The 26,661-nt window shown below is 44.7% G+C and overlaps 1 protein-coding gene across 6 annotated transcripts in view; it reads left to right on the forward strand.

Annotated features, from left to right (window-relative positions):
* LOC116950464 (ephrin type-B receptor 2-like) overlaps positions 1-26,661 on the forward strand; it is a 140,735-nt gene that overhangs the window by 18,839 nt on the left and 95,235 nt on the right. For all 6 annotated transcript variants that reach the window (XM_076072932.1, XM_076072933.1, XM_076072934.1 and 3 more), the window contains exons 2-3: positions 18,498-18,562; positions 25,974-26,658. In XM_076072932.1, the coding sequence (XP_075929047.1) occupies positions 18,498-18,562; positions 25,974-26,658 (750 nt within the window). The remainder of the gene's footprint in view (positions 1-18,497; positions 18,563-25,973; positions 26,659-26,661) is intronic.

The following is a 26,661-nucleotide window of genomic DNA, read 5'->3' on the forward strand; positions in this document are numbered from 1 at the left end:
CTGCCCACCCACCACCCCACGGCCCAGCACAACAACAATAAAAAAAAATAATATTCGCACTGCTTCGCGAGCTGCCCTTCGATCATGACGTCCAGCTGCGCCCCCACTCGCTTTCAGACAGCGCGGACGCCATGATGGGTTTGCAAGAGCACCCTATTGTGCGTCAGTGTCGAGGAAAATTAACCTCGCGCAATGAATAATGCATCTCAGACGACACTATTTAAAGGGGCACTCTTCGAATTACGACGATTGGAAGCCGAGGAAGTGCCAAGGGATTCATGCAGAATGTAAGCAGACAAACAGATATGAGTCGTTTTGTGGTGCTTTAACGAAGGTATGGTCATGTTTGTGTTACATTTGGTGCAAGTCCTGATATCTGGGTATCCATCATCGCTGGTCCTACTATCTGCAAATTTACTTAACTTATCCACGAATCAAATCGTGGATATTCATGGATAATAGGGAGAGTTGGGACATGGATAAGAGGTTTTTTTTTGGGACGCAAATTTTCTGTGGATGATAGGGTCACAGATAAAATGACTTCAACTGTACATTAAACATCGCATCTATTTTTCTGTTATCTGCTGATCCTATTGTCAGCAACCCTGAATTCATCCTCACAAAATTCGACTCACTGCACGTGGACTTTTCCTCTTAAACATTAATATGCACAGATAAGAGGTGCGAACTGAAATCAGTGGTACATTTTCCCTGATATCTGTACTCGGTGAGAAGCGGAATTACATAATGTGAGATGGACTTCGTGCAGCATTGTATATATTTTTTTCTGCAATCTACTGAATGTTGATTTGTGAGCCTCATCGCATTCATAAGTTTCTGACTCTTCTACATTCGGATACCATGGCATTGGTTTACTGGGCCTTGCCCTTCTGATAGGGCTTAGTGCAATTACAACTAATCCAGATTTTGCATTAATTTCAATATAGTCATAGGCTACTGGAGAACAGTGTCTCGGACACAGCTCTTTGATTGAAGCTATTTAGGTTTACTTGAGCAATGAAGCAGATACCTATGAGAGTGCTGAAGTCATTAACCAAATCCAATTCAAAGGTCTAACTCGGCTCATTAACCCCTCTGAGTGTTATAATATGCATACCACTGTGGGAAGTCAGCAGTGGGTCTACCGTAAATAAAACAAAAACGCAGCTCCCACCATATACCTGGGATTTCCATAACTCATTCAGGAAGTGTATCATTGATTTATTTTGTAAATTAATTTAGGGAAATGGGACATTTGTACGTCTGCTGTAGAGTAATCGACGACGAATTAAAAGGTGAATAAGTAAATAACCAGTGTCCATTGATAAGTTCAGCAGCCTCGGTTTGAATTGTCGTGTGGGCTTTGTGGCACGAGGATTAGTAAATCCCTGGTGGTATTGTTTACGGGATGAAGGTAAACCTGGCATGTTGGAGATGTCCCGAGGTGTTCCGTGGGATTTGAAATGTAAGAATGTGCGACTTGTCTTTTATTTTGCTTCTTGTTCACAGTCGGCCGGCCGGCTGCTTGTGTTTCATAAACGTGTTGCGATATGACGGAACCATACGTTGTGCAATTTTTTCGGTTTTATAGAAGAAGAAACATTCAAACCCCGAGTATGTGTTGTTGTAGTCGTAGATTAGCTTTGTCCTGCATTTGAACATCAGCACGTAGTGCCCCGTTTGACCCAGATTCCACCCCCCAAATCTCTTCACATGGTGTTATGCAGTCGATTAAATGATTTGCAGTTGCCCATGAAATTCACGTTAAATTCATTAGCCATGTCCATGAGAATGCTCTGCCAAACCCATCCGAAGTGGTTTATCTTATGTTGCGCACAAACATTTAACTGTTTGATGCCTGCGAGGAAAAACCTGACGTGGTGCATCATTCGCGAAATGTTTGAATTGTATACCCTTAAGGTTCGATTGATTACGCTTTCAATGTCACTGTTGGGAAGAGCGAAAAAAATTGTGATGCGTTTTGTAGTGCACATTGAACAAAGTGAATTCAATTCCCTGGGCACCTCCATAAGCCAAAGGCAGTGCTGTACTTTTGTCATTAATGCTGCTGGCGAGAAAATGTTGTCTGCTAATGTTCGGGTCAGCGGCCCTGTCTTATCTGTTAACATTGATGGCGGTTAAGTGTTGTTGGTTTGGGCTTGTAAATTATGACCAACCATTGCATAGCAGTGACTGGAGTGTTTTTTACTACTGTGGATTAAGATTGTACCCCAAATACCTGCATTTGATTCCCAGCCATGTCGTTAAAATGCCAAGTCTCATTCACACTCCGTCAACACTCAGATCGTGTCCCTTTGCAAACCACTAGCAGTCCTGAGGCAGTGGTGGCAATTCCGCGTTGCTATGGCGAGGGCTTGTTTTATTCAATGGTGATAAGTGTTGGCTTAAAAAAAGAGTGGTACTCAATTTATTGGCCTAGAAGGCATTGAGTCAACTCCCAACTGAGATTTGAATTTTCAACATTCACATTGAGTGTTGAACAACCTGCAACAGTGCCAACCAGTAGGGTCTTTCTCCTGCGTAAGTGGAAGTCAATTTCTGCCAACTTTTAGAAGTAAAACTGGCCCAGTGGGAGGAAAATTTCGTACGTTTGCGTCACAGGGCAGTACACTCCTGTGCAACACTTGATTTTATCTCATCGCGGTTTGTGTGTGTTTTCTGCCAGTTGCCATGCACACCTTTTCGGAGACGCTTTGCATATAGACACCAAATATATTCGAAGGTGGTGAGGCAGTGGTTAATAGTGCTCAGGTGCACTGCACCAATACACCCAGTGACCTCGGTTCGATTTTAGGCCACGGCTAACATTGGTAGCTTGTGCGCTCTCATTCTATCCTGCGGTCCGTCTTCTTCATTAACCCGCAGTGGCCAGCTTGGTTGAGTTTGGTTCAACAACCCCCCATGACTGACTTCTGACTTGTTTAGAAACATGCCTTTTCGAGTATTTGGCTGCTATATATTTCCACATGATAAGGCCAATTCGTTGAGCGGTCATTTGTGGCCAGGTCGCTTCTCAAAAAAGAGCTAGAAAGCTCAGTGGGCCTAGACTGGTAAAATTTTAAATAGTTTAGTTTTGCATAGGGGACGGGGAGCCCTTCATCTAGCAGTGGATTTGACAAAAGTCTGAAATTATTAACGGAGGCTTGCGCGCACAGTTTGCGAACATACAAAGTGCAGAGTAGATATTCTGCGGTCTTTGTTGTAGATGGCGATCGCTCATACATCCCTGTGATTGCTTCAAGAAATCTTGGCATTCTATAAAAGGGCCGAAGCTGACTCCGTGTCGGTGGTACATTTTAGCGGGATGATGTTGTGATTGAGTGCAAACTGTAGAACCTGCAATCAATCACCAAAAAGGGGAGTGTAGAACTGTGGGATTTCTACCCGTAGCAGTGAAAATTGACCATCGCTTTGGTTGTTTTTCCAGATCGCCTTTGTGTCCCCCCCCCTCCCGCCGCTTTGCTCGTGCCCAGAATGAAGCGCCAGAGTCTGAGCGAGAACGGAGGACACGGGCTGTGGTTTTTTGGCGATGAACAATGCAATGTTGAGGCGTTGGCGTTTTCTTTTTTTAGTTTTCCATCCAGCTTGCTGGAATGCTTTCGTCTTTGGTTGCACGCACAGCAGTCTGGAGAGTTCGGGGGCAGCTCATTGCTGACCATCGATAGCGAACCCCCATTGCTCTCATAAATGCAACCATTACTGTCAGATTCTACCCAAGTTTGTGTTTTCGTGCCTCTGATACGGACTGTGTGGCGCTGGCTTTGTGTGCCTGCCGTGGCTAGAAGGCTTTGACCTGCATTCGGAAGGTGCCGGTTCATATCCCGGTTGGCTGGCTAGGCGGGGAGCGGCCGGGGGATTGTGTCGACTCGGCCAATCACATTTGAACGGTCGCTAAAATGAGTGTCAGCGGTGGTCGTGCTTTGGGGAGAGAATGGCTCTGCTCTAGGAATGTAGAAATTCTGCCACTGGCTCACTGCTGTCAATAGAGACGGAGTGGTGCCTGGCATTTTTCTCACCAGTGACAGGTATTCAAACACATTTTTTGTTGTTGTGCACTATTGTTATGTTACTAGGTAAGTCCCATTGAGCTATATAGCTCTTTTTCAGATGCGACCTGGCCACAAATGATAACTCAACGAAGTGGCCGATTTGCGTGGAAATGTATAGCAGCCAAATGACTCAATTCGCATGTTGATTATAAATGTGGAGGGGAAACCCGGAGGAGCTGGGGAAAGTCCACATGACCACGGGTAGAGCATCCCAACACCAAATATACAGCAGGTGTCAGGGTCAGGATTTAACACGAGACCTCCTGTATACCAGGCGAGGTAGTTGACATCTTTCCACCGTTTATTATATCATTGTACATGCTGTTGTGTAATATGTATACATAAAAAACAAGTAAATTCTGTTATCATATCCATTACAATTTATTGACACATACCTTGCAAATTTTTGAGAGTATGATATTGTAAATGTTAGGGTGGAGCATGGCAGTGGTCAACACTGCCCTATGAACCCATCTCCCACCCAGCCAACACTCACCGGCATGGTGAAGTATGGTCAACAACTGGCATAGTGTGGCGGTGGACTTTCTTCAAGTAGCAGACTGACAAAAGGATGTCTGTCCTTCTTCATGCTCCCTGTTGTACTACTGCAGTGATATCTTTTACCATGCAAATCAGAATAAGAAAAACAAATGTTCAGCGTAAGGTCACATTCCTAAGCATCAAAGTGTGAATCTGTAGAAGCTTCGAGAGATATACACACGCATAAGCCCAGAAAACAAAAAACAAAACCCCTTCTTTGCAATGTTTAAGCCGTGAAAAAAAAATGTTCACCCATGGCTGTTGAGCGTCAGAAGCAGTTGTTTACGTTTGTAGGTATTGTTTTTTTTTCAAAGGAGGATTTGAAGTGATGAAAGGGAGAGATCGAGGGACGTGCACAAATGAGAATGTTATTTGTCTCTGGAAATGTAGTCCTCATGGCTCATGCAAAAAAATGCCCGATGAAGACCTGATCAGCTGCGAATAATGGATTGCTTTCCATCGTGATGGTGGTGCTGGTGGCGGCGGTGGTGCTGCTGGTGTTGGACGCAGCTTTGAGTCCCATATTTTCTTACAAGGTTCGCGGTTTGTTTAACTCGAACGGACGTCACGACCCGGCAACTGGAAGGTTTGCCGATGCGCTCCGAGTTGGCCCGCGCGTGTGCAGTGCGGGTGTGTGTCGGTGAAGCCTGCATCGCTTGAATCAACACCTCCTCCTGTCAGTGTCATCGGAGGGAATGGGGTGGGAGGTTACCTGGGAAGGGCAAAGGTTAGGGGGGGTCGCCATATGGGGAGGGCATGCACAGCCGAGTGAGAAAATTGCTTTTGAAAATTAGCAACTGCTTATTTGGGCGAGCAGTGCTGCTGGGTAGTTATCTACGAGTCATTTTGCTGGCAGCTATTTGCTATCTTATTGCTGCATGAACAGTTTTTATCGTTTGCAAATTCTTTTTCCGCATTGCCTAAACTCACTTCCTTCACATATTGCGTATAGCGGAACTCCTCTTGTCCCCCGATTGCTGTTACTCGCGACTCCTATTATCCGCAGGAGCTCCAGGGTCAGCAACAACTCCTATTATCCGCGGCTCTATCCGTCATATGATTTATCATTCTCTACGGTTGTTTCCCCATCCTGCGTGTCTAACTGGATTCCTATTATCAGAATGTTGTTTTTTTTCACAGATAAGGGTAGTTTGTGGTATTCGCCTGACCCCCTGACGTTTATTCACAGCCACGGCTAACATCAGTGGCAAGTGATACCGGAAACCGGTCCCAGTTCCCCCACCCCATTGCACCAAACCATACTAATCAGATTGGTGAAGTATAGACAAACGATTCCCATTGGCTGATACAGAATGGATATGCCTTCATGCAGCGGTGGATTGACAAAGGGTTGCAAAGTATTACTTAATATATTTTTTATATTTAAATAAACCTTTATATACAGTTTTTAACAAGTAAATGGACTGGTATGTTTTTTTACATGGTCGTTTAAACTTGGCTTACAACAAATTGCGTGCGACTTCATTAAAGCGCACGCTTTCGCACGTCATCTTTAACAATGACGAATGCATCCGTGTAGTTGGAGGGTAAAAATGGGCACAAAGCAGAATTGCTGCACCAAAAGTTAATGCCACGGCTGCTTCCTGGGGATGCAGTACGCTGCCTCGCAATGACACATTGGTTGCGCTAAGTTGAAGAAGGAGAATGGACGAAGTTTTAAATTAATTTCACCGGCAGAATTATTGAGCACATGCACACAGTAGTGTACGCATTTTGACGTGTGCTCTCAAGTTGGACATTATGCTCACATTACGTTTTGTACGAGACAGGAGTGGCTTGCCATGAATATTTTCTTGGCAATATATAACAGCGGGATTGGGAAATTGCCTTTTGAAAAGTCCAGCATGGCTTCTAATGCAATTTCATCTCTTAATTTACCACACTTGAGTTTCAAGACTCTTTCAAGAAGGTGACACTCAGCGTGATTGAACAATTATTATTTTCTGTATTTTTTTTTCCATTTGTGATAAGAAACCTGCTTACTTGCATAAAATAAATGCGTGATGTACTCGCAAATGGAGGTCTGTTTCCTGGGCCTGTAGGTGGGTGGCTTTGTGCACCATTTGCAATTCACCAACCGTGCCTCCACATTCAACATAATTATAAGGTGAATTATATGCCACCATGCTGAGCTATTGTTCTAAATCAGTGGATGAACTGGCCCTGTCATAGAAATGTGCAGGATTGATCACTGGCTCTAGCCAATTAATGGAGATGGGCACCACTCCATGCCTCTTGAGAAGCGAAACACCCCACATTTTTACTGTTAACGTTAATAAGCAATAACTTTCTTTATTCAGAATTGCATTTACTTTGCATCTTGTCGGAGAGGTGACCTTAAATGTAAGGTATAATGCCAACAACCCCCCCCCCACCCCTCAATACAGCACTGTATTGCGACAATACATTTAACACGATTACAATCTTCAACCCGGTGACTTGCAGGCTGTCGTATTAAATGAGCGTTGCCACGAGATGTTAATGAATTTTGGATTGTGACGCTTAGGTTAGGTGCAGACTATTAATTTCCAGGACAATCCATTGCGTCTGTTTTTGTCCAGAGCTCGCTAATGACTATAAACACGACGGGTAACCTTTCCACGTGCAGTCGTGTCTCAAGCTGAGCCCCTGCATGATGAAGCTGACGCAGTGTTTTCATACGGTTCAGTAAATAGCATTTAAGAATGTGAACATTTATATCAGAGCCAGCATCGGTGCACATTTCCTCTCCATTTATTGTAATTATATCGCAATTATTTCGGTGCACATGTTTCACTTAATAAAGTATGAGGTTTGAGAAGAAATCCAGCACATCTAAGAGAACGTATAGCCAAACATGAGCTATAAACACAGATTTGGAACGATTTAAGACATCTTCCATGAAAGTATCCGTTTTACTGTGATTATGTTTAAGATTGTATCAAAATATTTTCTAGGAAAATACACAGAAGAGTGGTTTAAAAGTTTAACAAGATATTTTAAAAGAAATTCGCTCAATAATTATTTATTTAATATACACAGCGGAACGGTGGCACCTCCATAGGATGCGAGTTCAAATCCTTGATGGGGTTTCAACGCAGCCCATCATCCCTCTGGAGATAGTAAAACGAGTACAACTCAATGAAATGCCAAGAGTGGTCATTCTATGGACATGGCAGCGTCCTCCATGAGCATGTGTAATTTGCGCACAGTAGTAATAGGGTTGCCAGTAGTTGATGACTGCTGGCTCATTGTTCACTTAAGCAGGGCGATATTTTTTTTTTCACATTGACCACCCCTCAATATCTACAATCTCTCTAGGTGCGTTTCCACCTTTGTTCACATACTGCTGTCTGAGAAGATACAGTAGACACACAGGGACTCTTCTACTTATGGACGAGTTAGTTTCCAGAGGTTTGTTTGTAAGTTCAAACTTTGCTCCTGTCGATTCCAAACGCGTTGTACGGCGTGTCCACTAAACACGGGGAATAGCTTTCAAAGTTGTATCATCTCCTGTAGATGTAGATGGCACCGGTTCTTCACGTTCTGCAGATGTAGATGCCACCACCGCCATTTATTGTGCTGTGGTTTTAACTTACGACGCTCGGTCTGAACAGGCAACTGGACATGGACAGTTTTGGTTTGTATCTTTGAAAGTTCTTAAGTTGAATGTTCAAGTAGAGGTGTCCCTGTACTTATTATTATTCATTGCATATTATTTACATACAATTGCTGCATTGCCAAAAGAGAGATTTTAAGGTTTTACTTGGATTGAATTGCTTGAACTTTCATTTCCATTAAAACGCGCACAGACTAGATCCTGTTTTAAAATTCCCATCCGTCTTTAAAAGTAGGTTAAAGCAAACCGCAACACTCTGATGCGTTTGCTGAGAGCTTTTTCGTGACCTGAAGCTCCCAGTAAGTGGAGCGATACAAACTCTGAAACGCATCCATCGAGAGCTCTAAAACGCAGCTGTGAGAATCTACACAGGAGTAAAGTAAAATCATTTTTCACAGTAGTGAATGCAGCGTGATTTGGACAAGTCAAGGCACTTATTGAACTGTGGCTGGGTTTTTTAGCTTCAGACACGTTCCCTTATCAAATTTCAACATGCGCGCCGTGATATTGAACCATGCATGTTCGTGCAGGTCACTTGCTGTGCTTAGGACCAACCGTGTCGATTCCCGTCCACGTTTTAAGTGTTTAAAAACCTCGCCTTTAATCCCGATGGTCGCCTGCAGTCCTTGTCAAGGTGAAACAGTGTCCTGTGCAAGATTGCTAGAATATCGACTCATTTATGGCCTTCGGAGATCATGCCGTGATAAAGTGTGCCCCTTTGACCTATGTGACATGGGTTGGAGACCTCCTGTGGGTGAGCAATAAGGTAGATTTGTCAAAGTTATATGTGACAAACACCCAAATGAGATTTCTGTCAATGAACCTATTTTCTACCGAGTTGCAGTAGTTTTCATTCCGAAGGCTTGCGCAAGCACCATCAATCCTCTGCTCAGATACTCACCCTCCCGATGGAGTTTATTCTAATGGATGAATATTGAAGAACACTTTTCACACCATTTAGGCTAATCAACCAAATTGAAACAAATGCTTTTCATCGGAAGTTATTTAATGGTTGTATCTCATAGACCGGATGAGCATGCAACAGACTGACACGTTTCTAAAGGAGGCAATGCTCAAGGGCTGTGCCACAAAGGCATTCCTACTGGTATCAAGTGGACAACGAGGACCTATAATAGCGAACTATTTGAGGTTGGGAAACTACTTGGCAAATAAAAATTGGAAATCCCAAAAAAAAATAAATTAATTGCCGAGTCCACTGATGGATAACAGGTGACATGTTAAAGGTGTCTCAGGAAACGATGTTTGGAGGGGCTCCTATTTCACTCGAATCATTGTAGGTCCCATAGCAATGGTGTTCAACTTCATGCAATTATGCAATCTGTGTTGCCCCCAATATTGTATAAAAATGTGCCACAAAAATGCGCCACGTCAAAAGAGTAAACTCTATTTTCCAATACGACAAAGTATATTCATCCCTTTCTCAGCTCACTGCTAGATGAAGGTGTGCCTGTGGAATGTAAGTCATGTGCTATATTTGACCATACTTCACCACGCTGGGTTAGTGTTGGTTGTTGAAGTGGTGGGAGGGGGGTGGCAGAGTGCGCTCGACCGGTTGAGATGTTTTACTTGTCACTGATGTTAGCCGTGGCCGGGAATCAAATTGAGGTCGCTGGGCTAGTAGCCGAATGCACAAACCACTGCACCACCGCTCCACTCGGGCCTTAGAATGTATTCAAACCGAGACGTGCCTTTCGCAATGAATCTTTCAAGTGGAAATGTATTCAGTCCGGTCAACGTTCCATCGAATCAAAAGTGAGGGGAAAAAATAAAGTGGTACTGCGGAAAGAGCACGCCACTAAAACATGTTCGAGCCGTCGTGTCTCTTTTTGAGGCTGATACAATCATGCCACTTTGTGAGACCGATGAAGGCTTTCATCGAACCGGAGCCCATCCATCAACGCTCTGCGATGCAAAGACGGTGCCCAACTCAAGCCCACTGAACTTCCTGCATGCACAGTGTGAATTTTCTCCTCGGCCTGGGTACGCTCTCGAATCCACGCGTTATCCTCTCTGTGGAAATGTTCAGCGTCCTCGCCGTGGCTGACGGCCTGCCAATGGGGATGAGCACCATCCAACGCTCGTTTGAGATTGCAAACGCTTTGAATAAAATTGAGGCTTTTTTTTTTGGTTGTTGTGCGCAAAATGCACTTGTGCTGCTGTGGTGGATGCTGTGTCATTACGTGGATGGCTATTTAAGCACTTGGAACATGCCCAGCGTGAAGTGAACGGGGGGAAGCTTGTTGCGCAGTGGGGGGGGGGGGGGATCACGTGATTAATAGTTTATCGGCAGCGTGAATCATGCTGGAGACCGAGCACAACGTTCTCGGCAAAAACCGAGACAGCCCAGAAGCTCGCTTTGACACCGAAAGGTGACAAGGTGTGATTTATATTTAATACAGATATCTGACCATATTTTTGGTTAATCAATAATTATTCACCGACGGGCCTTCAAGCCACATTGAAGACGTTTGCCGAATGCTTTTGTCGTCATGAGCATGGTGGGTGGGGTGCGCGTAACTGATGGGCACATGAAAGGGTTTTTTTTATTCACATGCATGGCACGTAACAAAACATTTTATTGATGCTACGCTATTATGCAAAATCTAATTTTCTGCTGCAAGCTTTTCGACACTTAACATGGCCTACCTTAACCAGCATGTTGGCCAGTGCTTGGTGGTAGAGGTCGGCGAGCGGTAGAGGTCGCCGCATCGCGCACTTTCATATGCGCTTCTGCGGCCATCTGGAACGCTCTTCCTTCCGGTATTAGGAAGCCATTGGAGCTACGCACTTTTAAGTCGTCTAGATTGAAAACTCATTTCTTTAAAACTGCTTTTTTTGTGTTTAGCTTGTTCTCCGCCCCCACACCTCCGACTAGCACGATTGGCCACATACGGTGCGAGCGACATTCAACATGCATGAACACACGGATGGGATTTATAGACGTGGATTACAACAAAATGCTTTTGTCACGGTGTCCTCTGCTGTTTATCGCTAACCCCCCCCCCCCCCCTTTATGGTAATCTTCTATCCAGAACAAGCGCCGACGAGACAATGTTGCCCAGGCCCAATCTCTGGAGTTGGGCTTACAGCTCTGCACGCTGCCCGTTCTCTTACACCTTGTGCGCGTGTGGAGAGACGGACTTTAATCGGAGAACGTGACGAACAAATCTGAGCTTCTTCCTCTTCTAGCCGGCAAATCCAGATCGCTACTGATTGCCTCCCCCCGCCCCCCCCCAGAATGGCTGCGCACGATATCTCCGGAGAAACGTAGAGACATATACTGTTTTAAATTGGCTCGCCTTGCGGCAATTATTGTTGCTTTAAATTTTTGTTTTTGCCACCACTGCCAATTGTCTTCCTCAATCTGCTCGCCACTCTTTGCTTTGGCTAATTACTTTGCCGCTTCCGTCGGGTGGCCACTGTGCACGCAGTGTGTGTGTGCACGCAGTGTGTGTGTGTGCACGCAGTGTGTGTGTGTGCACGCAGTGTGTGTGTGTGCACGCAGTGTGTGTGTGCACGCAGTGTGTGTGTGCACGCAGTGTGTGTGTGTGCACGCAGTGTGTGTGTGTGCACGCAGTGTGTGTGTGTGCACGCAGTGTGTGTGTGTGCACGCAGTGTGTGTGTGTGCACGCAGTGTGTGTGTGTGCACGCAGTGTGTGTGTGTGCACGCAGTGTGTGTGTGCACGCAGGCTGTGTGTGCACGCAGGCTGTGTGTGCACGCAGGCTGTGTGTGCACGCAGTGTGTGTGTGCACGCAGTGTGTGTGTGCACGCAGTGTGTGTGTGCACGCAGTGTGTGTGTGTGCACGCAGTGTGTGTGTGTGCACGCAGGCTGTGTGTGCACGCAGGCTGTGTGTGCACGCAGTGTGTGTGTGCACGCAGTGTGTGTGTGTGCACGCAGTGTGTGTGTGCACGCAGTGTGTGTGTGTGCACGCAGTGTGTGTGCGCGTGCACGCTGTGTGCGCGTGCCCACGCGCGCGTTTTGGCGGTGGAGCCTGTGGAAAGGAAGCTGCGCGTGTTAATTGGTCAGGACGTTAATTGGGTATCTCACTGGGACTTGTTTTTTGGTGTCCACAGTAAGGTTATTAGAGGGGGGGGGGAAATAGTTGCCATTGCTCGTAAGAATAAAAGCGTGGGTGAGAAACCATTATTTTTAACAAGCTAGTCATGCAAAAGGGAGTGATGTTTTGATATGCAAATGAGAGACATAGGTGTACAATTATCAGTTATGTGTTTTAATATAAACCTGTAATTAAATGGTGTAAGGGAATGTCCATGTTTTTCTCTCAAAGCATTTGCTTTCAATTTTTTTTTTTTATCCAATCATAACTTATTTATCTATGATAATGCTAAAATATTCTTTATTATGTTATTATTATTATTGTTACTATGCTTAGCATACTAGGCTTGCAAGCCGGATCTTGGAAGTTAGAAGAATGGGGCAAGTTTCTCCAAATTCCTCCGTCTCTCTGCACCCAGCGGTCTAAATGGGTACACCGGAGTCAGTAGATTGGCTGGTCTCACGTGGTCCGGCAAAGCCGTGGGTATTCCCTCCTCTTGAAAGACATCCGACCAGAGTGGATGATTCCGGCGGGATAACCGCTGGATCATTTAATGTCGAGGTTCCTCTTCGTTGAGGTCTTTCTGCCAGCAGTCGTGTAAAGTAATTGCAGTGCCTTTGTACCTTGACTTTTTTTGATAATATATTAACGACACCTTTCGTTTTCTTTACAAAGTTCGCAAGTGTTCAATTGCGGCCGTCAATAGGCGAAGTTTGTCGCCTCTAAAACGAGCGAGGGACAGTGCGAACCTACCTCGGTGGTCTTAGTTCAGATGTTAGAAACGGATCAGACAGGGCACCAGTCTAAGCTTAGAACAACCACTCCTGAATGCAAATTGCAGCACAGAAAAATCATCAGCCTTATTCGAATACTCTTTCTGGAATGCTTTAGCTTACAATGGCAGTTCAACTTCTCTTTCAGTATATTTACCTGTGGGTAGGACCGAGTAAATTTCCCACAGCGGCGGGGGGGGGGGGGAGCCGCAAACAATCGAGACCGAATTTTGAGAAAATATCCAGAAATATCGCAGCCCAAGTACATTGGACCTCGTTTCCCCGTGGGTGGGCCATTCAAGCCCGTGATGAACTGCCAATGAAACCTCCACTCACGCGCCACTATACGATACCCAGTAAGAGAGAGTGAGAGAGAGAGAAAAGCAACTCTCATTACAGCAGCGGAGTATTATAACACACGGTAATCGCCTATATACAGCTGCGACCACTTCGTTTGAAGAAAGCCCAAGCTAATTGGTTTAATTAAAGTGTTTTGCGCCATTAAATGCGCAGCGCTATGCTCCAGTGGAGGTGTTTACCGCAGGAAGACGGTGGGATGCGCGAATAGGCACCGTTGATTGGGGGGGGGGAGGCTTAGAAATGATCCCCCTCCCAACCACCACGACCATTCACCCCATACACCCAGCTCCCTCCGCTTTGAATAGCAGGGACATGCACCAAGCACCACGAGCTTCTTCGTAATTAATTTTAACGCCTTCATCAGCAAAGGGCAATTTTCAGAGCCGCTTCTTTACTGCGGCTGTTTAACGGTTTGGCCGTGCAATTTGTATCGATTTGCAATGCAATTTTCACCATAAATGTAGATTAGTTATATATAGAAATAATTCTTCTAAGTGAGCGATTTGATACTCCTTAAATCCTGTAATGTTTCCATAAGTTCTATTTGGAAAATATAGTAATGATGTTAGTTTTAAACTTCATATCGATACTTATTTGTGGAACCTTTGTTTGATGATGAACTTAACAAGGTAGCAGTCATTGAATCGTATTATAGTGTATGCATAATTCAAATTGTTCTAATTGGAATATGTAATGATACTGATAATGATACTGAAACCCTATTATCATATTTTTTGTACTGGCAAAGGAGGTCCCATAATGTAGCTGCTCACGACCGAGCTCTCATTACTCTGATAGTGGCATTGTCTTTGTGCTGTTCGCCTTGTGGCGTCCTCTGGTCTAACACTGTTTTGAGACTAGGCTCAAAAGAAAGCTGTCTTTGGTGTGGACCAATCAGTTTCAAGGACAATGCATATATTATCAGAGTGTTTTTTGTTTACATTCTGACCACGAGTATTGTGGTTAATGCAGACATGATTCCTTGTAAAAGATTTCAGTTTGGTGTTTTAACATCTTAACACAGCTGTTTCGTTGCCAGAAAAAAAAACGGGAAAACTATTATGATCCTGATAATGTTTACCGTCGTCATCATCATCAGCCATGGTCAATCCACTGCTGGATAAAGGCCTCCTCAAGATGCTGCCACCTCCCGCAACCATGCGAAGAAGTGAATTTGAGAGGGTCTTGCTTGTGACGTTTAATAACATTCCCGATTGTCCCCGCTCTCCCCCGTCATCCCATCTGCTTGGCCTACCCCATAAACACACTTGTGACGATCGTTACCCCGTGCACGCAGTAGGGCTGTGAGCTCAGACGTCCCTCTTCGGTGCCTCATTTTGAGGGTCTATCGCTCGGCTTTGTTTCACGCCATTTGCTGTCTCCCACCACCACCCCTTACCCCGACCTCCTCTTTGGAATCTACTTCATATTCTGGGTTCTTGATTTTCTGCTTTACTCGCTGCCATTGTGGCCAAATGAACGGTTCTACAACTCTCCCGCTGTAGAATGTGGGCAATGCATTGCAGTGTCGTTGCCATTGTTATCAACAGTGGTAATAGTTTGCAATCCTGCATTGCTTTGATTTTCAAGACTTAATTTTGTCACTGAATGTTGCCGCATTCTATTGAAATTAGTCTGCTCGGTACGTCTTAACACTTTCATTGCCCCCTTTGACGTCGCATTTGCATTCACCCAGGAAGCCGCCACACTTAGTCGGCAAGTGTTTATACATGTGCCAAAGGAAACCGGAGCACCCAGAGAAAACCCCACGTGTGTGAGTGGGCAATATACTCGGTGCCATACAGAAGGAACAGATGATGCCAGTCCCCACTTGCTGTCCTGCCATCTCCCGGCAAGCCATGGTCTTGCACCACCTCGACGCCCAACGCGAAGGGAGTTTGGCAATTATTTGTACAATCCACCAATTCTCTCCTCAAAGGTGCTGGGTTACGGGGTGACATAGCCACCAAAGCCCAGTATATAATGTGATCAGTAATCATTAATCCATAACAGTTTTTTCGTGTTAGATCGCGTAAATATATAAATGTGCCATGAAACCCGCCACCACCCGACACAATCAATTAGTAAGGTTTGTCACGTTAACAGAACGTGGCCAATTCGTCAGTAGTACAGCACACCGGTGTGTTGGAGAGCCAAGCCACAACATTTACAATCTGAGTACGACGTTTCGCCAGAACTAGCTTCATCAGGCGATAACCAGATTTGTGGAGAGGTCCTCCTGTTTCGTTCCTTAAATAGAGGCGTAGATGTGATCATTCCTCAGTAACCATTCATTTGCTGCAATCCATTTATTTATTTATTCTATGATGTCACCTCCAATTCACGCAATTTATTCCAGCAGCACGTGCGTTGTTAAAGTGAACGGTATCATCTTTTCTACATGGAACAAAATATGTTGACGTTTTTCCATGTATAGTGCAGCATGTGTTATGCATTATGTTTCTATAATTGATGACATGAATCAAAAGAGCACATACATCCTGTTGTATTTTGTATAGTATTAGTAAATAATATATATTTTCTTCCCCAAAATTATTTAAGGCGAGCACCAGACCTGTGCATTTTGAATCGTCCGTGTGCTCTGGTTCATTCGCTGCATGTCAAGGAGGTTTATTGAAGTCACGCAAACAAACAGCAATGTTCTTGTGTGTCTTGATGATATCGCTGCTGCTGCTGCTGATAATCCATAACTACATCTGTGTGTCCTGTAAACAGCATGGCAAGGCTGGCGGACAGCAATGCAGTGTGAACCGCATCCTTGTACATTATTTGGGAGATGTTGAAATATTTTTTTGTGACGGGCATATTTTTATTTAATTAATATTATTTTCAAAACCGCAAAAAAATGTGCAAATTAAGATGAGAGCTGAGATTCAAAGGATCGCCACCGTCTGAAATAAATGAGCTTAAAAGGAGAGCGTAGTTGACGTGTCAGACAGGACAGAAAGGTAGCAGAGGGTAAGGGGGAAGAAACGAGCAGGAACAGCGAGAGAGGAGAGACAGATGGCCGATTAGAATAGGGTGCGTTAAGGTAGGCACGTTTTTAGTTTTCTAAATAAATCAAATATTATTTTCTCACATCTTCACCGCAAACAATGTTCTGATGGGACATTGCTTGCGGGTGAACAAAAACGGCGATGTTGGCCATTATCTCCTGTCGCGGCAATACGCGAGGTGTACGTACAACAATTAATGGCACGTTTCAAAATAGTGGTGTTTCATGAGTACCAGTCGTGAATATCTATCAAATGCCAGTGTGTCCTCACTCTGTCACCTTGATTGGTGGGGGCACTGAGTCGGTGGTAGAAATTTGACATTCCTATGGCAGGGGCCAGACTTTGCCATAGACTATCATGATGGACTCCCCACTTCTCGGTTTGAAGCTGAGCAGATGTCTGAGTGGGACATGAACTAGTCACCCTTACACTGCGAGTTAAATGCAACTGCTTCTGTGCCCTCTGGCTAGATACCACAGCTACTCTATAAGTAACCGCAACAATAATCATTACATTCAAATTATTTTTTTCTCAATTGTATTTTGTTTGCTGTTGTTGTTGGGTGCCGATCCGTGCATTACTTTGCCACCGCGCATTTATTGGCTGGGGAAATATATTTGCGAGCCAGGAAGCGTGTCTTCACATGCTATGATGTATGTTAAAGGAAAATGTAATTAATATGCAGACATGCTGAAAATAAATTATTTGGTTAATGTACAAGTGGTTCTTGATTGGTGCACAACTGTAACCTTGTGTACGGCCTTGTGTTTGGCCAGTTTTATTTCTCTCTCTCTCAAAACTATGCACTCACTGTTTATACATTCAGTGCAGCAGAACTAGTATTTTTTACCCCATTTTCCGCGATTCTTATTTTATACGGGCAATTGTCGCGTCTGTAAAAGAAAAGTCTACTATTTATATTCCTATTCTACCTATTATCTGTTATTTTCTTGGAAGAAAAAATCCCTGCAGATAAGTGGAATGCAATTCTCGGAAAAACCTAATGGTTAATAGGATCTGCATTATCGCGGATAAGAGGAGCTTTAGCGTACATATTGTATTTTAAGAGTTAGTGCTGTTGTCAGTGTGCTTGATTCACATTTGGAAGATCGTACGTTCAGATCCCATCATCCCTTTGGGGTCTATAAAATATGTACTGTTTTACGGCAAGTCAACAACAGTGGCCATTCCAGAGAGGCGCAATTGTATCCTACATTAAATTTACCCACGTGATGATGTGCCAACCCCTGTTCATAAGCTCCAAGCACATGGAGAAAAACGTTCGACATCATGCCAAGCCGTGCATTTGCAATTCCTAAATTTGCTGTGCATTAATGGTCATTGTTGTTCACAAATGTTTGCTCTCTAGAAATGATCACTCGCATTGCTCATGATTTAAAATCAATACAGTTAAGTTAATATATTCATTACAGCTGTCTTCAATTATACACTTTATTAAATGTATTAAAACCCAGAAGCTTTTTTGTTTTTCAATTAATAATAACATTAACTGTAAGGTTTTAGTCACTGGGATTGGTTTTTGAAATGTATAACCGTGACTATAAAAAATAGTTTAATTACATTTGCCACTATACAGATTAGCATATTAATTGCATTCGCTACTTACATATTTTTTTTTCTTCCCACTGTTTCATATTACAATCCTGGGAAATGTAAAAAAAATGTTGGCGATTTTTCAAAGAAAATTTGATAAAGTAATAAAACGTTTAATTGTCGCACAGTTAAGTCAAATACATTTCAGTTCTGGAAACATAAAACAAAACAGGAACATCTTAAAATTAAAAGGTTTCAGTTTAGGTATTTAAAATGTGTTATATGATGTAAAAAAAATGCATACCACTTTACCATCTACCATACTTCAAAGTTGTGTTTCAAGAAGCGTAATGTTTCATATCAAGAAATACTTAAGAATTCTGTTTTTTTATGAGCACTTAATAATTTGAGGATTATCCAACATTCGTCTGAGCAATGTTTGGAATGTGGTTTTAACCTTCTTTTCCATTTGCCTTCCCTGCAGAAAATCTTCTCGACACAACGTTGGAAACAGCCGAACTTGGTTGGACTGTGTATCCGTCTACAGGGGTAGGTGTAAACATTTGTCTCTTACATTTTTCCACCCCACAATTATTTGGTTAGTTTTGCCCCTGCAAAATAATTTGCCACACGCCCGTGATGATATCAGGTGCCACCTCCTCAGCTTGGTGTTGCGATCTGAACTTTCATTGCTCGTACATTCATATATTGCATGTGCGTTTAACTTATTTCGCACCGTACAGAGCAAGCCGTGCTAATCGGAGGTGCGGGGGAAGGACGGCAAACTAAACACAAAAAGCAGCGCTCAATAAATTCGTTTTAAATCTAGATGATTTAAAAGTGCATAGCTCCAGTCGCTTCCTAATGTCGGAAGGTTGAGGGTTCCAGACGGCTACAGAGGCACATCTGAGAGCACGGGATGCCTTGGCGATCCTTGTTCGATGGCTTCGCCAAAAGCCGCTGTGAGGATGTCCACCGGAGTTCTCGTGACGGTTTATGCTCCTTGTAGTTCGTTTATTAGCTTGCATCTTTCAGAGTTCCTTTCGGCCTCTGGCATGGAATTTCCTGAAATGGAATTAATCCACCAAAGCTTCTCGGCTGTGTTTCATTCATTATTTAATTAGTATTTCCCCCCCCTGCCTACTCTGTCACCATCCCTCTTCTCTCGCTCCAAGCTTTGGCAAGCCTTAAGGAATTTAAAGAAAATAGTTAGACCATTGTATGTCCTTTTTTATTTTTAGCTAAAGCCCTCCTAGATTTGTGTCTTGCTGGCTTTAAAAAACAACACCCTTATTTTTTCTGGACGCGTCAAGAAATGCCAGCACCCTTTGCACGTACGATGCTGGACTTGTAGTAAATACTTAGCTTTCATCCCGTACTCATTTGCTTCATTACGTCGAATACCGTAGGCTATTTTACGACAGCCGATGATAGCTAGGGTCCTGGAGTTCAACTTCCAGGGTGGTTAGTCTGTTGGGGCGAAGAAAAAAATCCAATATGTGATCCCATCAATCACTTTGTCGTCTGTCTCTGTCACTCACTACGTATCCATTTGTCGAGGTGTCTAAATATACCTTGATGTCTGTCTAATTGATGCCTCTATGCCCGTCCGTTGGTTGATGTCTATCAGCTCGCTTCTCTCCATTTGTCATTGTCTGTCAGTGCCTATTGATTGATGTGTCTCTGCCTGTCGGCGTCTGTGGACCTTTGCATTTCCTTCGTTGCACATATAGCACATTGTGTGTGAAAGCATTGTTATATAGAGCATTGCTTGCACATACTGCCTGTTTAATCCACAATCCTACCAACGTTCAACATCATTAGCGAGTAGCATTTGAACAGCTGAATCTGGCTATTGGTAAACTCGGCTCAAAACAAGTACCTAGCGTGGTCTTAAACCTCCACAATAGTGGAGGGGTTGGCCAATGCAGTGGAGCATTGTGGTGGCAACGCTGCACTCTTAACACAATAGGCCCTCACTGATATCACTCACTTCTGTAGCCGACAAAGCAAAAATGGATGAAATTTGTAAACGTATTTTTCTTTTACGAAGACAAACTTGAATATACACTGTATATTTACAGGATAATGAGAGATGGTGGTGGCTTGGGGGGGGGGGGCTTCATCCATCAGCGATTGACTAAGGCTGCTGCTGCTGCTGATGATAATGGCGATCCATTTTTCGACACTCCACTCATATAATGACCTTTTTCTCAATACGCGATTGAATATTGTTAAAGTGATGGCTCCATATCTTGCAGGGCGGACAGGGTGTTAACACATTTTAATGCATGGATTGTGATTGGTGGGGAATGTGTAGAGGCCCTTAAATAAAGTGTTCACATCTCTATAATGACTCCCTATTAGGTTAGTGGCATATCTGGCTATGGTTGGATCACCCAGGATATACAGTGGAATCTATCTTTAGTGTTTGTTTGCACATTGCCAAGCATGTGTCTGAGTTGTGCAGACTTCCAACTGCCACGCACGGCTTCCAGGCTAAATTCGTGGCACGCCACTACGCTACCCTCACGCAAGCTTATCAGCGTGGGCATTTATCCATCCATATTCATTCATTTATTTTCCTCGCATCAAAAACGGGAGAGGCACCAATGGCAAAATGTGCGTCAGTGCTTGCAATTATTGTGGCAAGATAAGTAACAGTTTCAGTCCAGCGATGGATGAAGGCCTCCCCCACACCCATGTCTGTTCTGAGTTGTTTTTATTTTCAAACCATACTTCATCACGCTGGTCGGCACATGTTGGCGAAGGGCGTGCTGGACGGGGTGGGGGGCGGGGGGGTCAGGAAGTGGTCTAATATCACTCGCCATTGATGCGATCCGTGACCAGGAATCGAATCGGAATACCCAAGTGCAAAGCGCAGCGCTTGACCCACTATGTCACCACTTAACCCGTCATGTGCTTGCATTGAGTTGTACGAGCTTGTGCATGTGCCTACACAGTACATTGTGGGGAGCGCAGCGGTTAGCGGTCGACAGCAGTGACGATTATCGGAACCGGTCCTGGGCCGCCTCTAGGTCGACTCGGCCTTAAATACGTACCTGGTGCAGTGTGTAAATATCACCACTTGGGAGATAAAGGCGGCCCGGCGTGGTGTTGGCCACCCCCCCGCCCATTTTTTTTGATGCTCGCGAACAGCACTTGCCCCAACATTAGGCTAACTATTTACCTGTCTTGCCAGGTAAATAGTTAGTCAATTCAAGAAACAACTATTTTGGTTTATCTGAAATGTGTCCAAAACTCCACGAGTTTGTTTAAATGGAGCATGGGCCAACTACATTGGTAGCTTGCACCAATTAGGTCAGCGACTGCAAATGTACGCCAGACAGCGATTCAGTCACTGCAGAGCCGTTGGTAAACAAGATATTGGTCTGTTTATCAATTCAAAGTACTGCTGCAACGCACCATTGTCTGTTATTCGCAGGGCTGAGTACTTCCTGAATCAAGCACAGGAATTCATATTTATTAGTGTAGGCACCAGCATTCACACAGAGTCCCGGACGCGTGTTGTCTCTTTAATAAGCACTCGTAGACCGTGGAGCAGTAAAGTTCGGCACAATTAAATGCAAGGCCGCTGCGATTGCAAAAAGTTTTTTTTTTTTGCGGTGTGTGCGTGTGTGCGGGAATTACGCAAAACGTATTTATTTTGGAAAAGGCCACACGACATGCTGGGGGTTCTCTATTGGGAAGTGCAGGGGTCATCTCTGGGTAAAACCCAGGGACACTTGAGCCCTGCCCATGCCATCCCCCCCTCCTGCCCGTTTCACTCTGTGTCAATATGAGAATATGTCCAAAAGGCCATTGCGGATGCCAGCCCACCCACCCCATTCCATCTGCAAGCCTGAATAATGCTGTCTTGGCTGGAAGGGTGGGCTGCTGCCAACCTTCGACCCAAATTTGGAAACATCGCTCAGTATTGGCTGGGTTTACGGGCTGTATATTTTGGCTGTTACAGGCCTCGCAGTTGGAAAGTCAAAAGTTCAAATCCTGGTTGGCAGTCAACTCGATCATAACTTCCGTGGTCGATAAAATGAGCACGAATTTGGTGGGCAGTCAACAGTGGTCATCTCATGGAGCTCTTTGTTCTCATGGGGGTCCGGTGTTTTAATTACTTACAAATGTTTCCAATTTTAAGCGCTGGCTTGGCGATATTTGTGCAAAATAACAGCTTTCTCACCCTTGCATCGCACCACTAGAATTAGCATTTCCATCAAAACTGTCTTCATGTGTAAGAAAGGGCAATGAAAATAACTCTTGGCAAATTATGGCATGCATTTAAAGTGATTTAAATTTGGTGTGAAAATAATATGAGTGTTTATTTACTAGGTAAGACTCATGCTGTTTTAATGATGCATATTATTACACCACCGTTTCTGATTACTTGGCTAATGAAGTATAATTTATTCAAATGAGCATGAAGCAGATAGGCACTTGTTAAGTAACCTTACATTTTTGCTGATAATTTAATGTTATTTAATTCTAAAACAGCGCAGTGCAGCTTAACTTTAATGTTTTCTGGAGAGTATGATCTACTATCAAAAGCAAAAAAAATAACATACCAGTTTGTTTTTCCATGCCATTTAACATTAACACTGTTTTCTTTTAATTATTCGTAACTTTTGTTTTAACAAGGCCAGATTTCGACACAATTTGACCTTCAAAGCTTAGCGTTTGGAATATGGACTTTTTGCAGTAATTAGTGTGCAGATAGAAGACGTGAAATTAAGCAACCGCAAGGTAATTAAATAACCAAAGTGGGAGGTGGGAAAAATGCAGCAGCCGAGCGCGGCCACAAATTCGCTGCGCAGATTCGAATACAAATGTGCCTAAAAATGAAACAATATGTTTCTGGACACATCGTTCTGAACAAACCCCCGTAGGCGTTTTGGATATATACATTCTAAGAATGCTTACCCAGCTGTGAGAGTTACCAAGGGAAGTAGAGCATAAGGAAAAGGGGGGGGGGGCGAGGTGGGTGAGGGGGGGGGGTGGAGTGGGGTGGGGGCGAGAGAGGGGGTGGGTGGGGGTGGGTGGGTGGGGGGGGTGAGGGGGTGGGTAGTTGGGGGCGAGGGAGGGGGTGGGTGGGGTGGCGAGGGAGGGGGTGGGTGGGTGGGGAGGGGGGCATGCGGGGGGAGTGAGACAGGAAAAAAGTTGCCACTGCCACTTTCATTCATTTCCAATTCCCTAGCCTCATTTTGAAGCGATGTTTATGAGTATGTTCATATTTTCCGCGACAATGTAGAGAGCTTTATTTCTGAACCACCAGGTCGCAGCCCAGTAGGTGCTGAGTGCTCACCAAGTGTTCGTCCGCGGTGTTTTTTTTTTCCATCTGAAATTGGGGGACGCTGCGGAATATAGAACGTGCAGCACTCGACGTACGTGCTTGTGTGTTGTGCTAACGTGCAAACTAAAAGTGTACCCAGCCGGCCGCAGCTGTGGGTGTAAAATTTGACGTTGCATTCGTAAAGTTTCGCGAATTCAAACTCCGGTCAAAAAGGGTCACCTCATCCGCCTGATATGCTTGGGAGGCTGTGGTTGGCTTTTTTGCTCTCCACCGTGGAATTTCTACTGCTGGTTCAGAACTGACATTGGAGAGGAGCGCGTCAAACGTGGACCATCCGGTCACTTCGTCACCTTTTTTTTGCCAAAAATCTGATTGTAATCATAACAACACGTGAAATAGTTTATTATCAAAGTGATTTGTTCAGTACAGTTCGGCTGTAGAATGTATTTGTGATTTAAATGGACCCGATTTTACAATATTTGGATCAGGTTCTCGAATCTTGATGTGTGGCACAGCTGCACACATCCATCGTATGTGTGGCACATACAAACACAGATTTTAGTTGCATTTATTAGGTCGGTGTGTATTAACCATATTTTCCTTTAGAATGCATGCCACTTTTTATCGTTTCAAGTTATTTGGCATGAATTTCAATGCCTAAATAAACGATTAACAATGGCAATATATTTTTCTAGACAGTTAACAGTTTTTCAAATGAAACGAGTGTACTTGGTATGAAAACCCACCTGCAAAATAGTGTAACGAGCCTGCAAAAGTTCACACGCAACTATCAATAATGTGCCGCGATGGCAGGTGGTAAGTACTCTATTTATTTTGTCTGCCTGGGCAATTACCGAGCAACAGACAGTTGGTCTGCGAGAAATCCTCCCGATCTTTGCGAATGTTGGAGACGAAGTGGCGTTGAATCCTGCTTAGTATTTGCAGAGAGACTACCTTGGAGATACCTGGCGGTACGCATGACTTTTGCAGGTGCTCCAGTTTCAGCCCTCATGCCCAAATCTCGTGAATGAAATTTTCCCAAATATCCCAATCGCACGGATCCCCATGGCGAATAACACGACGGAAACGTCTCGACAATAAATAAGGTCACGGTTGGTAAATGATCAACACTATGTATTGCCATTAGCAACCTAACATTTACCGCACCTCCGATTATCACGGTTGGCTACGTACGATGTCAAAGACGCTCGACATACATGCATAGCATCAATCGGAATCAATTCAAGGCACTTTACATATCCTGGCACACAATATAAATTGCACTGTATTGACTTACGACTTTAAACATTTATTGCGATAGTCCTATACACTCTTAGGAAGAAGGAGAAAAAATATAAGACTGTGGGCTTTAGTGTCTGAGGTTGTTCCGGTTTGAAATCCATTTCAATGTGAAACGCAGAGCCAATGAGGCTGAGGCCACACACACAAACACCTGTGTTTGTTGTTTCCCTCGTTCTCCCAGAGAATAATGGGTCGCAGAGTTACGTCTGGAACGTGTCTGAACACCGACAGCAAAAAAACGCGTTCGTATTGAAAGCGCTGTTTGTGCGGTTATGGGCCGGTCGCGTAAGAGACACGTTCTCACCTAATGCTGAAACAATGCATGCCACTGGGGGACGTGAACGTTATTAAAGCCGTCTTCATGGATAATGTCCATATGCGCCGCCCGGTAAGTGCTGTTGAAAAGATAATTTCTACGGCTTTTGAAACAATCCCTGAGCAATCCCTCATGTCGTTCGAGTTTGCAGCGAGCCCTTGTGTTTACCTGATTTCATATGGAGTGCCTGTTCCCTACCAGGGGAATGTGGAATTTCAGTCACCGAACGAGAACTCTCAGCAGAAATGAGTGCTGCTCTTTGCAGTAATGCATTGTTTGCTTGTCTGAACTCTAATGACTGATGCAATCAGCTGGAATTAAGTGCACTTAAATACACCAAGTAATAACATAATTAATTGATAAAATGCAGTGTCTCTTGCTCAAATAACTCAACGTGCTCTTCTTGTCTGTATTTGTGGACTTGGAGACCTTTGGTGGAAAATCCACATTCCCATGAAATGGTCAGTCTGTCCATAGGACAAACATTGTCGACTTACCACTTATTGAATATAAATTTTACAAACCCTAGAGGGATCTCTATAATCATCATCATCATCTGTGGTAAATCTACTGCTGGATGAAGGCTTCCCCCAGCTGCCGCCACCTTTAACAATCCACCAACCACCAATGCACGAGATGATTTCGTCGCTCCGTCTTTGTGGTGGGCAGTCTCTCAACCACAATCCCCCCTTTGGGTTCAACTCCCATCGCAATTATTGACCATCAGACATCACAGTTTGCCCAGGCCCCCCTATTGCTCACGGTTCGAATTGTTCCGTAATCCCCGTGTTTCTGTGTCTTCACGTTATTCTTCCTGCAATCGGACATTTTCACGATAACCGATCCGCTTGCTCAAATGCACGTAACAAAACTTTGAATCGTGAAGTTCATTCAAACTCACACATTGGGCCCGACACGAAATACCTGCGACACTCGTTTATTTCCCAGCAGCTGTTGCGACACCTCGAATTGCGTGCGTTGTGTGCGCGTGCATTACCAACCCCCCACCCCCCCTCCCCCTTGTCGACCGCGTGCAGTGGGAAGAGGTGAGTGGCTTCGACGAGACCATGAACACCATAAGGACCTACCAGGTCTGCAATGTGTTTGAGGCCAACCAGAACAACTGGCTGCGGACCAAATTTATCGAGCGGAAGGGCGCGCAGCGCGTCTACGTGGAGATGAAGTTCACGGTGCGGGACTGCAGCAGCATCCCCAACGTGCCGGGCTCCTGCAAGGAGACCTTTAACCTGTACTACTACGAGACCGACGGCGACGTGGCCACCAAGACCAAGCCGTTCTGGATGGAGAACCCCTACATCAAGGTGGACACCATCGCGCCGGACGAAAGCTTCTCGCAGGTGGACCTCGGCGGCCGGATGATGAAGATCAACAACGAGCTGCGCAGCTTCGGGCCCCTCTCCAAGAACGGCTTCTACCTGGCCTTCCAGGACTTCGGCGGCTGCATGTCGCTCATCTCGGTGCGCGTCTTCTTCCGCAAGTGCCCGCCCGTCGTGCAGAGCTTCGCCGCCTTCCCCGAGACGCTGACGGGTCCCGAGAGCACGTCGCTGGTGATCGCGCGTGGCTCATGCATCCTGAACGCCGAGGAGGTGAACGTGCCCATCAAGCTGTACTGCAACGGCGACGGGGAGTGGATGGTGCCCATCGGCGGGTGCACGTGCAAGCCGGGCTACGAGCCCAGCGGCGGGCGCTCCACCTGCAACGGTG

The sequence above is a fragment of the Petromyzon marinus genome, chromosome 39, assembly GCF_048934315.1.
Source record: "Petromyzon marinus isolate PM22_M1 ecotype Great Lakes invasive population chromosome 39, UKy_Petmar_22M1.pri1.0, whole genome shotgun sequence".
NCBI lineage: Eukaryota > Metazoa > Chordata > Hyperoartia > Petromyzontiformes > Petromyzontidae > Petromyzon > Petromyzon marinus.